The following is a 14,385-nucleotide window of genomic DNA, read 5'->3' as shown; positions in this document are numbered from 1 at the left end:
CCTCCTCTGACGTCACAGCGAGGTGCACCTGGGCTCCAATAAAAGCCCAAACAAAATCTCATTTCCACCATCTCGACATGAACGAAGCCGAGCGTGGGGGGTTCGTCTTCATGAGGCTGAACGCACGTGGACGACCCGGGGGGGGGCGAGCTTTGGGAGGGGCTCTTGGTCGGACCCCCCCCCCGCAGGATGCGCGCGTGCCAAGCTTCGCTGCGCGTTCTGCTGCTGCTGGGCTGCGTCGCGCTCAGCTCGCCGCCGTCCACGAAATATGCATCAATCTATCGCCGTCCGCGCACGCTTTCATGCCGGCGAGTTTGCAGATCGCGCGGCCCAACGAGCGCGTAAGGAAGCAACGCTACATCGGCGCCAAGAACGTGAGGACCAAAGGCCCGACCCAATAGGTCTCCTTCGACGTGACCGACGCCAACAGAGGCGGGTTCCGGCTTTCCGACAAGATGCTCTTTGATTGCTTTGCCAGGAAGTAATCTGGGTTTGGAGATCAGCGTGCGCTGCCCCTGCCACACCTTCGGCCTCCACGGCGACGTCGACGACGAGGTCTCGGACGTCAACTTGAAAGGTATCCGCCGAGTCGGAAACGTGGCAATGCGGGAAGGCGGCTAAATGCTCTTTGCCCGATGAAGGCGCCGACGACGGCCGCTTGAAGAGGAGCGAGGGGCGGAATCCGCCTCACCTCATCCTCACGATGATCCCGCCTCACCGCGCAGACGCAAGAGAGCGCTCGACACCGACTACTGCTTCTCGTAAGGAACTCCAAAATACCGAACCCTCGACGTAACGGCTATCGCACAAAATGGACCGTCGAGACTAAACAATGTCTCCCAAAATAGTTTCACTATGTGTCACTCAAGCTGGCCTTGACCAACTTTGTTTGGTCTTGGCGATGCGACGCAACGCGGGCACGGAATGCGATTGAAGTATTTCTGTGTCCTAAAAAAAAAAAAAAAAAAAAAAAAAATCCACCTGGCGGCCATGTTGAATGTTGGGCATGGATGTGGCGGCCGTGTCGCGCCGGTTCTTTCCGTTGTCATTTGTGCAGAGAGAAAGTCTGGAACGTGTGCTCGTTTTGGTGCCGTAACGTTTCTTTTCGCCATCAAGCTGTCTGCCTTTGGCGACAGATTTGGAGACAGGGAGCAGCCCGCGAAAGCCGCTTGCCTCCGACTCGGGCCAACAATGTCACCGTCAGCAAGTCGACCAGCCTGCTCAATTTGGACGATAGAGAACCCACGGACTCACATATTTAAAAGAGGATTTGGATGTCTTGGGTTCTCCAGGGTTAACTGTGTACTCCGCACACGCACACACACACACACACAAAAAGAAAAAAAACCCCTGCAAAACAATAATGCTGTCCCCTCCGCCAGTCTGTTCTTTTGAGGTTCCACGGTTCTGTTGCAACTCATTTGGAACTTTGAAACAACTGCAACTTCAACCTGAAGGTTGCGTTTAAAAGGCAAAACGGTAGCAAGAAGCAAGCGCGCCGGTGACAAAGTGCGTCTCTTTGGAAACGCGAAAATGTAAACGCGAGCGCCGACGGCACACGCGAACGCCGAGGTGAGCTGCCGCGTCCGCCGGCTGCACGTCGACTTCCGCCGCGACCTGAACCGGAAGTGGATTCACGAGCCCAGCGGTTACGACGCCAACTACTCCTCCGGGCCCTGCCCCTACCCGAGGAGCTCGGACACGCCGCGCAGCTCGGCAAGGAAACGTCGCGACGGCGCCGGGCGCTACGCAAAACTGCCCACAATATTTGAGCCCGAGAGTTTCCACGCAAAGTCCGTTCACGTTTCACGAGCGTCTTACTCGAAAAGCTCAAATATTTGGGGTAAAATGTCCAAATTTGCCATGGTCGGGGACAACTTTGTGTTTTGTTTTTTCTTGCGCGTCTAGTTGCTGAGCCTGTACAGCACCGTGAACCAGGAGGCGTCGGCGTCGCCGTGCTGCGTCCCCCAAGAACTGGAGCCCCTCACCATCCTCCACTACTCGGGCCGGACCCCCAAAGTGGAGCAGCTTTCCGACATGATCGTCAAGTCTTGCAAATGCAGCTGAGGGGTGGCCATTTTGAGGCTGGAGATGACCCCAGAAAAAAAAAAAAAAAAAAAAAATCCAAGTGCCGGTATTCATCCTGCGCCAAAGCACGGATTCCTCCGTTCTGGACGCAACATTAGGTACGCCTGCGTAACGTCACCAGTCGTCCAAACTTCCGTCTCGAAAAAAAAAAAGAGCAGAATTTGGATCGGCAAGAAACGCCAGCGTCAGGCCGACCAATCATATTTTCAAGACTTGGGTGCAATTTCGGGTCAGAGAAATTAAATTGACTTTGTTGTACGACATTCTCCATTCACTCCGCGACCTGCGTCATCTTTTTTTCACGATGTCGGCAAACTCTCTTCATACTTTGTTGACGTGCGAGGTACAAAAAACGTGTCTGACTTGCAACATGTTGGCGTTTCTTTGACGTGTCAAGGCCAGATTTGCTTTGTGGTCGTCGTCGTCTCCTCAAAAGCGGTGCTGACCTCAAATCCAAAGCCGGCGTCCGTTTGCTCCTTGCATTGCTTTGCAAACTTGAACTTTGACCCCGCTTAACGCATTTCTACGTGTGCGGCAATACAAGGTTCAGCGATGGAGATCATTTGGGGCTTGTTTGAAATGCAAAATTTCACGTTAAAATGTCAAATTTATATATTTTTTTTCAAATGTTTACAAAGTGACGTTCCAACTTTGTGTCGCAGACCAGAATGAGAACGACATCATCGCTCAACAACATTCTGTCCCATCGAACTTATCGACGTAAATCTGTCGCGCCGACGGGCCGAGGCTAACGAGTTCTGACGGGCGGACAAAGAGAATCGCTTTTTCCTGCGCTGGGCCCGCCCGCGGGTGTTTCCCGTCGCCGGCGATGAAAGATGAACTCTGACGCGCCAGAGCAAATGCGGCAACGCGGCTCTGACACAACGAGGACGCTAGACAAACGCACGCTAGCGCTACCAGGAAGGGGAAAAGCTTTTTGCAAACGCGCCGGCGGGTTTGAATTCCGTTCGGGCAAACACGCGCGCGAGACAGAAAAAGCCGAGTCGGCCTTCGGCGGCGCCCTCGAGGCCTTTGGGTGCGCTTTCGAACATCAGCACGCACTTCCCGAAAATCAAAGATGGCCGACGCGAGGTCATCAAAGTGTAAACGTTTCCACCTTTCCCGGCTAAACAAAAGAACGGGAAGACGCTCGCATCCAAAACAAAAACCAACGCGGCAGTTCAAGGCGACATTATAAAAACACGTTAGTCGACCGCCCGTCCCCCCCCCCCGGAGGGGTGTGTGAACATCTGTTATGGTGTCTGCCTGGAAATGTCTCATCCGAAACAGCCGCCATGGCCGATGATGACCCGCTTCACTCCCGATGGTTTCCAAGCGGCCGTGAAAAACGGCAACAAAAGAGGCGAGCGGACGTTTGACGGCGGCGAGGAAGAACTTGAAGCAAAAGTTTGGGCTGAAAGGCGAAATCTTGCTCGCCTCCAACTGCAACAGCATTCAAGTCATCTGAACCTTTTTTTGTTTTTTGTTTTTTCCCCCCCAAAGAGTCAAAATTCCTGTAAAAACGTTCCGTTCCGAGGAAAGCTGAGCTTTGCGCGTTGATGATTTGCTAAATGTCCAAACGTTGGCGCCAAAAAGGCTTCCGAGATCCCCCCCCCCCCCCCGTGCCGCATCCGTCTTTTCCCACTCGGAAGCTTGCTTACGACCGCATTTTACGGACAAAGAGGCCAAAAGCCAGAACACAGCAGCCGCTCAAAAATGGGACAATAACAACTGAGCGCAAAAACCTCACAGGAAATCCACTATGAGGAAGGATCCTTCAAAAAAAACAAACAAAAAAAAAAAAAAAAAACCCTCCAATCTTCCGAAACCGACCTTTGGACTTTCCGCGCCAACGCGACTCATTTTTGAAGCCGACCAGTTGACAGTTTGACGTCGGAAGCGACGACCCGGCCCGTTCTTGCCATTATGGCGGATTTGTTACGGTGGCGACAGCGGCAACCTTTCGGACATCTTGACTTGGATGCTTTTTTTTTTTTTTTTTTTTTTTTTCAGTAAACTGCGCTAGGACCACATTTATTTCATTACAGGAAACAGAGCGCCGCGGTCACCAGAGGGCGCCGCTTCACCACATTCGACAGAAACAATGAGAAATATTTCTAAATTATCTTTTTTTTGGGGGGGGGAGAACAACAGGATGACCGGTATATATTTAATGAACTGTTGTCTTATTTCATGGCATATTTTTACGGTCTGGGCTCCCAAATCTTTACCCGCTGAGTTTTCAGCGCCGCGTCGACGAAAGGAAAGCCAACATTTCCAGGATGAGTTCACGCTGGCCGCCTCCGAACCATCCTTGGCCCACTTGGGAAAACGCCCACACCGAGACATTGGGCTAAATCGTCGATCGTCACTTCCGGCGACAGGGGTGTCGTCACACCCTTCCTGACAAAGCGCGAGCAGTCCCGGTTGGGAATTTGCCGCGATTCACGCTCACAACCGGTCCAGAATTTTGTCCCACCAAAGTCGAGCCCACGGAAAAACGGCTCAACGTGAGCAACGTGGCCAGAGTATTTGCTAGACTTTGGGGTGGGGGGGCAGAGGGTTTGGGGCAGACTTGAAATTCTGGGCCAGAACCGCAAAGCGTCTGCAAGAACATTTTGCAAAAAGAACGCTTGCATCATGAAGGACTTACAATTAACTCTGGTGCCGTGTGCCGCCGACGTGCTGCAAATATTCGCCAAGTACGTTTTATGGCGTGAAAGAGGCCACCCCCCCCCCCCCCCGCAGCAACATTCCAAGTTGTACGGAGCTGTAATGACCCACAGATGCCGGCAGGGGGCGGCATGGTACCGCTTTGGATTCCAAGTCAGCACGGTTTTGGAGTTGAAGGCCGAGATGAGGCGCTGAAGTGGAGCGGTTTGGCCGTCACGGCCGACGGAAAACGGGGAAGCTCGTAGACCGAAGATCACGGTGTGGGGCTGTTTCGCTGCAGCGCTTCATAAAATAGTAATATAGTAATAATAATAATCACCGAGAAAGAGGAACTGAGGCGACATCGGCCGAGAAGCGGAAACCTGGCTCCAAATCGGTCGAAATTCTTCAAAAGCCACTCGAGGAGAACTAACGTCAAAGTCCCGGAGTGGCCCTAATCTCTAGAAGTTGGGGGCAGATCTGAAAAAGGCGACCCAAAAACCTGACTGAGTTCCAGCGGTTCTGTCAGAAGGAACGGGCCGGGAATCCAGCAGGGGACTGTCGGAACCGCAACCGTTGAAAGCTACCGGTCCATGCGAAGGAAACGGACGGACGGACAGACGGCAAGTTTGGGCAAAGGTTCTGTTCCGCTTCCAGACGGACTACGCTGCCTTTTCCCCCCAGTCAGGGGCGTCGCGACGGCGCCACCGAGCGGCGACGACGAGCCCTGCAGTTGGAAACGACAAAACTCACTCAAGGTCGTCTTCAAAATATTTTTATGTCAATTCCAAAAAGAGACGTACAAATATAGACGCGGTATAAAAAAAAAAATCATTCATGTCACATTTAACATGTCGCTGACTGACAAGACGAGAGGAACTCGGACACGTTTTCTTTTCGTCTCGTCAAAGACATTTTGTGTCTTCGCCAAATCCACATTTTCCGTACTGGCAACGATTTCAAGGCACACGGGATTCACGACGGTCAAGGTTATTTTGACATTTTCATTTAAAATGACAAAAGCTGAATAGAACACGAATTGATGCATAATCGGGCTGAACAATTACCGTCGTCCGACGGAAACGACGCCATTTGGGCTCTTTTTAAAACTTTGCTCGTTGGATGACGGCGCCAGCGGGCACGCCCCCTCCTGGCCTGTCCGAAGATCGCACCTGAAGATGAAAGGGGGACAACAACAAAAAGACAACCTTACATGCAGCTCGGGTTATTTTTCATAAATGAACGCAACAAAATGAAGTGCAAAAATCGAAAGATGCACGGAAATTTGGAGTCAATTTGTGAAACGTTTGCATTTTCAATGAACTTTAACACGCCATTTGCTCAAATCTAGACAGCATTTGCTTCATCACTTAACAGTATAGCGCCAGATGTATTTTCTCAAAATTCGAGCAATAACTGAATAACTTGACCAACGAAAAACATTTCAAATAAGTTGAAATTGTCCCACAATGATGAAAGAAAAAAAAAAGAAAATATTTAAAAATGGTAATTGTTCCAACAAAATGAAATAACGCACACGTCGTTCGCATGATCGTAATTCATGATTTTTGCGTAATTTTCCTTCAGAGTGGCAGTGCGACGCATTTGAAAAGCAAATGTGCTCAATTCCCGACTCAAAATTTGTTTCTTAGAATGTGAACAATTCCCACGGAAGGATTCCAATTGGCGCACTTCCACTTGATTTCTACTTCTACTGCCTTATTATTATTATTATTAGTTTACGTGCCGTGGCCCTCTGCCTCCCCCTCGTGGAGGAAATTAGACGTACAACAAGACGGCCCAGTGAGCCGGGTTCCGCTCCGGCACTCCCGCCTCCCTCGTGGGGATAAGCGGCACGGAAAACGGACGGGCGGGACTTGCAAATGACGTCACGGCTGGCAAGAAGAAGCGAATCACATCAACCAATCAAATGTGGGCACTTTCAAGCAGCAGGTCAAAGGTCAGCGCAGGCAAGCGGGGAGGGGCGGGTGGCCGTTACCTTCGAGGGCGTCTGCGACATTTTGCTCGCTTATGGAAGCGAAGACGACGTCTGCGACGTGGCGATGAAGGTCGCGGCGCCGCCGTCTCGTCCCGCCGCCACCTAAAATCACAGCCGCCCGTCACTCGCTCACGTCGCCACGGCAACTTCACTCCGCGCTTGGCGTCGGCACAAGCGAGCGAGACGTCGCCTTCCACGAAGAGGCCACACGAGCGGCAAGCAAAAGCAAGCAGATGGTTTTTTGGTTGTTGATTGGTTTGATTTTTGTTTTCCTTTCCTTTCATTTTGACGTTGAAGTTTGTCAGTTGAAAGTGCAAACAGGAAACGATTCACGAGGACGTTTTCTTTTCTTTTTTTGTCCACAGGAGCAGCAAATCACGCGGATGTGTGAAAACAGATTCCATTCCACATTGGGCTCAAACTTCCGGAAGGGAACCCGACGCAGGAGGAACTAAGCTAAGAAATGGCCGACAAAAGTCACCTCGCTGCATTATTTAGGAGAGCCGCCGAACACTTACTTGCGCTTCCGCTAAGGCCGGCGCGTTGGCTTTCTGCCTCCGCAGGTCGGACTTGATGAAGCCTGCCGGGCGCAAAAGAGGGCACACGTCAGCCAAAACCGCGGATTGCACCCTGGGAGGGCGTCGGGCCCCTTCCGGCATTTTCTTGTCCGGTGTGACGGTCCGAGCGCTCCCGGTGCTGGAAGGCCTCCTTGTGATTTGATTGAAGCGCATGCGCGTATATTTTGTGAACTTTGAGGCGAGGCGACGCTCATCTGAAAAGCCCCCCGCTCAATTTTTGGCTTCCGCGTTCTGACGGCGATCGACGTCCCGAGTTTCCTAAAGCCAAAAAAAAAAAAAAAAAAAAAAAAAAAAAAAAAAAATCGCTCACCCGTCATGACGGTGCCCACCAGCAGGAAGACGCACAGGAAGACGTTGCCGGGCAAGGTGCCGAATTTGTCGATGATCTTGCCCTGGCAGATGGTGAAGACGATGCCGAAGACCTGCGACCGCGCAACAAAGAACTCAAATGCGGGATGGATACTTGGGGAAAGTCAAACATTTGCTCATTTTACGTCAAGGTTTTCACCAGAAATAACTTGCATTATTTACAACATTGGCAGAAGAAATTGTCGTTGCCAAAATCTGTCATCTGACAATTAAAAAAAAAAAAAAAAACACACCCCAAAAAAGATGGACGGAACGCGTTACCTGCGCCGAGCAGTTGAGGAGGCCGGACGACGTCCCCTCCGACTCGGGATACGTCAGCTCCACGGCGTACTCGAAGCCCAGCGGCAGGTAGCCCGTCATGAAGAACCTCGACGGCACAAAAAGACAACGTTGGGACCGCCCCCCTGCTAAAAAGGCGCGTCCGTCCGTCGTGAGCCAGTGACAAAGGTCGAGGTTGGGGTCCCCCCCCCCCCCCCCTTCGGTTCCGTCTATTCGCCAGATGTTGGCCAATTTGGGCCGGACTGCCCCACTTGGACGAGCATACCCGAGAACTCCTGCGGTGACGAAGACCACCCAAAGGTGCCCGAGGCCCAGCGTGGCCGTGTACGCGATCATGCCCACCAGAGACATGAAGTACACGGCCAGGGTGGTCTGCCTGCAAAAGAGCACAAGAGGGGGACGAGTTTAGAACCCACGTGGCCCACAAAATGATTGGCAGCCATTTTGTCCTTTGATCCGCAATACGACTTTGCCAGCCCCCCCCCCCCCCCCCTTTCGTAAAGCCGGCAAACTTTAAAGCTAAACTTGGACGCTGGGAAATAACGACAAACGGCCTGCGGTCAGGTCAAAAGTGGTCAGCAAGCAAAAAGATCAGACGGGGTGAGCGGCAAAGGCACACCTGAACAAACAGACAAAGAGCTCTTGTTGACGTTCAAGCACAAAGAATGCGAACGGAGGTCGGAGGTCCGGTCTCGGGACACTCACTTGTAGGTTTTGCTGCGGTCCAGCCACACGCCGCAGATGAGCGAGCCCACCGTGCCGGCGATGACGATGGTCAGGCCGATCCTGCCCGCGTTCACCTCTTCGCCCTGCGAGCCAGACAAGCGGGATGGGGGGGGGGGGGGAGTACTTTTTGTGAACCGGCCACGTTATATAACCGCCTCGCTTATTCATCCACGCGACGAGCCGAGACTCAGCGCTAAACATTTGATCTTGTGCTCAAAAGCTGCGCTCGTTCACGCAGCGGCGCCATCCAGCGAGCCGCGTCTGGCGCGACGGTGGTTTAGAAAGCTGAATTTCAACCCCCCCCCCCCCCCCCCCCCTTCGACGTCTCACCGGCTGAAAAACAGACTTGACGAATATATTTGTCGGCGGTACTAAGCGCTTGAATCCCAAGTTGTGAGCAAATGACTTAAATACTACAGGACATAATTTACGTTTTAAACCCCACAATGCAAATGAAAAACAACCCCCCCCCCCAAAAAAAAAAAAAAAAAAAAATTAATTGCATTTCAGCGGTGAGAAGTCATCCGATGCCCAAGTAAGCACAAGTGGAAGGAAGCGTCGCCACACAACGGATGAAAGTCAGAAGACTGGAGCGACTTACCGGGTAGTGCTCGATAATCGTGCGGTTCAGCAGCGTCCCCACCGCGTAGAAACAGCCCACGTTCAAGCCTGCAAGACCACACACAAAAAAAAAAAATCATAATCATACTCCCTTGTGTTCAGCGCATGCTCAAGGTTTTAAGGTTTACTTAGGGGGACGTTTTCTGTGGCGCTAACAAAGAAAAAAAGAAGCGCGACCTCCTTGGCAAAGGCAACAAAGAATTCAACATTTTGCGGGCAGCTGCGGAGGCTCCTTTGGGAATGTTTTTGTGGCCCACTCGCACACAAACGACAAAGAAAAAGACAAAAGGCTGCCGTTCGCTTCCCAGGAAGTCAACAACGGCCGCCATTGAGCCTCTTTGGCTTTCGCTCCCGCACAAAGCAGAACAACGATTGACGACTCGCCCAGGAAAAGACGCAAAGACGACGCTGCCCGTACGCGACACACCATTCATATCATCACACCAATACGGAAGCGTCGTTTGGATAAACGCAACTATTGACAAAACCCGGAATCTTTTGATTCTTTGGTAATACTTCTTTCTTATTTCAAGTATGTCTGAATAAAAATGTTCATTTGCGGTCGGGGGGTCAGGCCTCAAAATCGTCGTCATGCTTGGAGTACCGTGCTGTGATTTTGGGCCCAAATATTGTATCGTCACAGCCTCAGAAAATCCCCACGCTGACTTTCTTACGTACGCTTTGCACGGATCAGAACAAAAACAGCTTCAAGCGGATCTCGCCGCTAAAGAGTCCCGCCCGCCAAGTCTGGCTTCAAGGGCGAGTCGGGTCGGCGCTTCGGCGGACGCTCGGGAAAGCCGGCCGGTCGGGCCCCAGAACCTCTCGGTTAATCATTGGCCCGCCGTAAACAAACTTTGGACTCCTCCGATGCCAACGTGCGCCCCTCCTCGGAAACTGAATAATAAATCCTGGGGGATTTTTATGAGATGGCGAGATATGATAAAGCGCGAGGACCGGGGCGGCAACGGGACAATTTCCTTGCGCGTCTTATGACATACTCGGCCATTAAATCTGATTCGGATTCTGATGGGGTCGGCGTCGCTCGGTGAAGCCAAAAAGGAACGCAACTAAATGGGGGGGGGGGGGGGGGGGGGGGGGGGGCGGCACCGCAATGTAAACCGGTGGCATCAACAACAAAAGGACAAAACTGTATAGCGTGTATAACACAGATACATAACAATGGACTTGGGAATGAACAAAACTAAATAATCATGCACACTCGCGTCAGTTTTTATCTCACAAAACTTCCACAATGTCAAAACGCATCAAAATGTCTTTCAAAAAAATAGCACATTTTTCAGTTGGACAGGAACCACAACCGAGTAATACAAAATAAAATGAAAGTTTTTGCACTGTCTGTCAGGTGAGCGAATGAGAGTCCGCCGTTTTGAGAGCGAGCGTACCGTACGTGACCACCAGGAGGATGAAGGGCCTGTTGCGGAGGAGCCGCCCGACCGACGCGCCGTACGAGTAGCGCTCGGGGGGGGCGCTTCGGGCCGCGGCCTGCGCCGGCGTCGGGGGCAGCTCGGGGCGCTCCTGGAACACTTGACGAAAAGGACAAAAACAAAGACGCTGAGCGGGACACGGATGTTCTGAACTCCTGCGTTGAGCCCGCTGAGCAAGCGACAGGAAATAAAAAAACTTCCACAAAAATCCCGACGTGAAAAGCAAAATACGGACGAGCTGAAGGGAAGGCGCTCGCGTTGCCCTCCCTCGACAACGACCCCGCCCGCAACGCACACAAAAATAAACATCTTTACGTTTATGTGGGCAAGCGCCCCCCCCCCCCCCCCCGAACACTTTGGTTTCGCTCACGTCGGCGCTTCTCACGAGGGGGGGGGGGGGGGGGGGGCGACCGCGAGCTCCAAATTTAAGACGAGTCGGCACACGCGAGCCAAGGAAAGACGTCTTGCTCGGAGATAAGAAAGTTTTTCTTAACTGCAGCCAGCCCCTGTGTGACATTTAAGGAGTACTCAAACGTATCTTCGCACCGGTGCATTATTTATGGCATATTTGAGTGTTATTTTCTGATGAGCTTTATCGAGTCTGAACCACGAGTGGGCAACTTTGAATCAATTTAAAGCAGTCGTTTTACAACATTAGCCGACATCAAGTGGTCACAAATCCAAACTAGCTAACTGCTAGCTTAGCCCCTGAAGACCGAATGAAGTACTGCGGCCTGTCAGGGAAAGTTGAACCGAGAACCTAAGCTAGCTCCTATGACATTGGTTAGCTTAACCCCCAAAAGGTCACGCGGGGCGACCTTCATCGATCCAAAAGGCGCTCGCCTGTTATCGGTGGAACTTGTCAGAAGTGAAACGAGACTTTGCCAAAATTCCCATCCACGTCCGCTAGCTAAAACTACAGCTAGCAAACGGCCACCTTAGCCAAGCGCGACAGTTTACAGCGAGCTTACCGGCACAAGTACGAGTTCCACAAAAGAAGTTGAACTCATCTGAACATCTCACTAGCTTTCTCTTTTGTGTCTCCTTCCGCTCTTGACACTACACTACAAATTTACAGCTTGGAATGATTATTTTATGGCCTTGCATGGAATGAGTTAAATCAGCGAGTGTTTAAAAAAAGAAAAAAAACAAAAAAACTGAGGCTCCTCTGGCATTTGCCCACATCACAAGCGTCCTTTTGTCCTGCCGAAGGCTGTCGAGCGTTCCGGCAACTTCTACCCCAGCGCAACTGTGACAAGTCGACATCCAAGTTGATTTCTTTCAACGCAACTAACGACTTTGAGTTCCCAATTCTGCGCCGAAACACACACAAAATAAACGGGCAGTAAATCGGACGGAGCCACGGCGATGAGCTTATCAGGAAGAAGCACTTTTGGACCGCTTCAAAAAGCAAAGCAACATTGCACCAAATGAAGACACGAGCGCGCTTTCGGATATCTTGATTGACCGCGATCGGTTTCTTTATCTTATCGGCCGATGAAGCTAATCTCTCGCTCTTACCGATGACGACGAGGACAAAGAGGAAGGTGGCCACTCCCGCCGTGATGTAGAACATGACGCCGATGTGGTGGGCCAGGGCGTCCACGTCGTCCACGTTGGGCACCAGGACGGGGGGCACCAGGAAGCCCACGGCGATGCCCAGCTGCGGCGGCAAACCACAGACGTTGGCGTCGTACGACATGGCGCCGAGGAAAGATTTGACTGGACCGAACGCCATGCCTCAAATAGATGACAGCCAATATTATTTATCGAGAGGAAAAAAAAAAAGCTGTACGAGCAAACGACCAACTTCATCCTTCCTTTCATCGAACGGCTCGTTCAGATGCGTGCGCCTTGGCCACATGGGGGCAGTACAAGACAGACATGCACTCTTTGATCCGCAACGTGTCAATAAGTGGTTCTGATCTTACGCCATTCAATGGATGGAAAGTGCTACGTACACTAGAATAGTTTGGTTGACATAAAACTACACGGAGTCATTTACAAGCTAGCCCAGTAACAACCGCCCTCTTCCTTACAGGGTCATCACACTAACGTTAGTCGTTTGCCCATCTCTGGCATTCCGCGAGGAGGCTTCAACCGAGAGTGTCGCTCGACAGCTCTTTGGCCGTTTTTGGTGAATATTTAGCGACCGCGCCTGACAAACTGGTCGGGTTCAGGAGCGTCACGGCGCGCTCACATCTCTAGTCGTCGCCTCGGACCTCCTCCCCCCAAAACTCGTACAACAGAGAAAGGCCGCCGACCTGGTTGCCGAAGACCCCCACGGAGCAGGCGGTGGACACCTCGTTGGTCCCGAACCAGACGGACGCGATCCGGGACGGCATGCCCAGGATGAAGACCTGCGCCAGGGAGCAGCAGAACTGGCCCAGGAAGGTGACGGCGAACAGGTGAGGCCGGGCGCTGGCCACCTTCAGCCAGGTGCCGGCGCAGTTGAGCGCCGTGGCGGCCAGGGCGACCACCCGCAGACCCTTCTTGTCCAGCAGCCACGTCACCGGGAAGATGAAGGGGATGTAGGTCAGCATGTAGATCATGGACATCCAGTCGATGGTGAAGGCGTCCACTTGGTAGAACTTGACGAAGATGTTGCTGATGATGCCGTACTGGATCCACTGGTACGAGTTGCTCAGCGAGTAGCAGCTGAAGAGGAGAACCGTCGGCCAGCGGCGCTTGGACAGGCGCGTCTGGCACGCTTTGTCCCCCGGCTCGGGGAGACCCTCCTGGGCGACCCCCGAGCGCAGCTGTTCGCGCTCCTCGCCGGGGGACTTCGCGTCCGTCGCCCCGCTCATGTGCGCGCGCGCCGAACCCGAACCCGAATCCGAGGGAAAGCGGCTCGCGAGCTGACGTCTGGAGTCCGACGGAAAACGGAGAAGTGAGGCAACGATCGGCGCCCAACTTGGCTTCCGAGTTGCAAAACTGGCGGCGTGCCTCCCTCTCAGTCACGTTCGCCTCACGAGGTCGCTTGCGACACGTGCCACGAGGGACACGCACGCCAACCTGGTTTCTTCCTTCGCCGAGTGCTGCGACCACGTGCGCGAAAGGCCGACACCCCCGCACGCTTAACGGCGGGGCCCCCGGCCGGACCTAAAACCGCCCCGAGCCGAGTCCGGGACGCCCCTGGCAGTCGGGAGCGCGTGGCCCATCGTGGAAGTCCCGACGTCGGGTCAACTTAAAGACATCCGGGTCGTTGGCACGCGCGAGCTGACCGGAAGTCAACATCATCTACCCAACGTCGACTTTTAAGAACAGGAGCGAAACTTGGACGATTTAAATTGTGTACGTTCGCCACCTAGCGGCGTTTCCCTGTACTCACAGCCATCGGGGTCGCGCACGCGCGCGGACTGAGCGAAAATTGACGTCCTTAAAAAAGGGAGACGGGCAAAAGGAAGCTTACGAAGGGTGCAAGATTATAAAATATGTCAAAAAGGAAGAAGAGAAGGGGGGGGGGGGAAGAAGTAGAAGCTAAGTCCGGAGAGGGAAGGACGGACAGACGAGGTAGGAAAAGAGACGCAACAAGGGTGTTGACAGATGGAAGGAAGAGAACAACAACAACAACAACAAAGTCAGCTTCGCGTGACGGAAAGGAAGCCAAGCAACGAGACTTCCTGCC

The 14,385-nt window shown here is 52.7% G+C and overlaps 2 protein-coding genes across 5 annotated transcripts; one reads left to right on the top strand and one right to left on the bottom strand.

The window, feature by feature from the left end:
- The first annotated feature begins 302 nt into the window (after nt 1-302).
- Nucleotides 303-3,547, top strand: LOC133496960 (transforming growth factor beta-3 proprotein-like). The gene is made up of 4 exons (XM_061813088.1): nt 303-387; nt 479-577; nt 1,547-1,716; nt 1,909-3,547. Exons 1-4 carry the CDS (start codon nt 303-305, stop codon nt 2,065-2,067), a joined length of 513 nt encoding a protein of 170 aa, XP_061669072.1. The 3' UTR covers nt 2,068-3,547.
- Nucleotides 3,548-5,499: 1,952 nt separating this feature from the next.
- flvcr2b (FLVCR choline and putative heme transporter 2b) lies at nt 5,500-13,711 on the bottom strand. Of its 4 annotated transcripts, XM_061812181.1 has the most exons (11): nt 13,022-13,711; nt 12,279-12,420; nt 10,716-10,856; nt 9,293-9,360; nt 8,671-8,774; nt 8,231-8,341; nt 7,948-8,053; nt 7,628-7,739; nt 7,258-7,319; nt 6,740-6,841; nt 5,773-5,912 (listed from the first exon to the last, which is right to left on the bottom strand). In XM_061812181.1, the coding sequence occupies exons 1-10, from the start codon at nt 13,562-13,564 to the stop codon at nt 6,770-6,772; spliced, it is 1,461 nt and encodes a 486-aa protein (XP_061668165.1). In that variant the 5' UTR covers nt 13,565-13,711; the 3' UTR covers nt 5,773-5,912; nt 6,740-6,769. The 4 variants fall into 4 exon arrangements, with proteins under 4 accessions (XP_061668166.1, XP_061668165.1, XP_061668168.1 ...); XM_061812182.1 differs by lacking the exon at nt 6,740-6,841 and having other exon boundaries at nt 5,500-5,912; XM_061812184.1 differs by lacking the exon at nt 8,231-8,341.
- Between the last annotated feature and the right edge of the window lie 674 nt (nt 13,712-14,385).

This window comes from Syngnathoides biaculeatus, chromosome 23 (assembly GCF_019802595.1).
Source record: "Syngnathoides biaculeatus isolate LvHL_M chromosome 23, ASM1980259v1, whole genome shotgun sequence".
NCBI classification, from domain to species: domain Eukaryota; kingdom Metazoa; phylum Chordata; class Actinopteri; order Syngnathiformes; family Syngnathidae; genus Syngnathoides; species Syngnathoides biaculeatus.
This window is presented reverse-complemented; position numbering and strand designations above follow the sequence as displayed.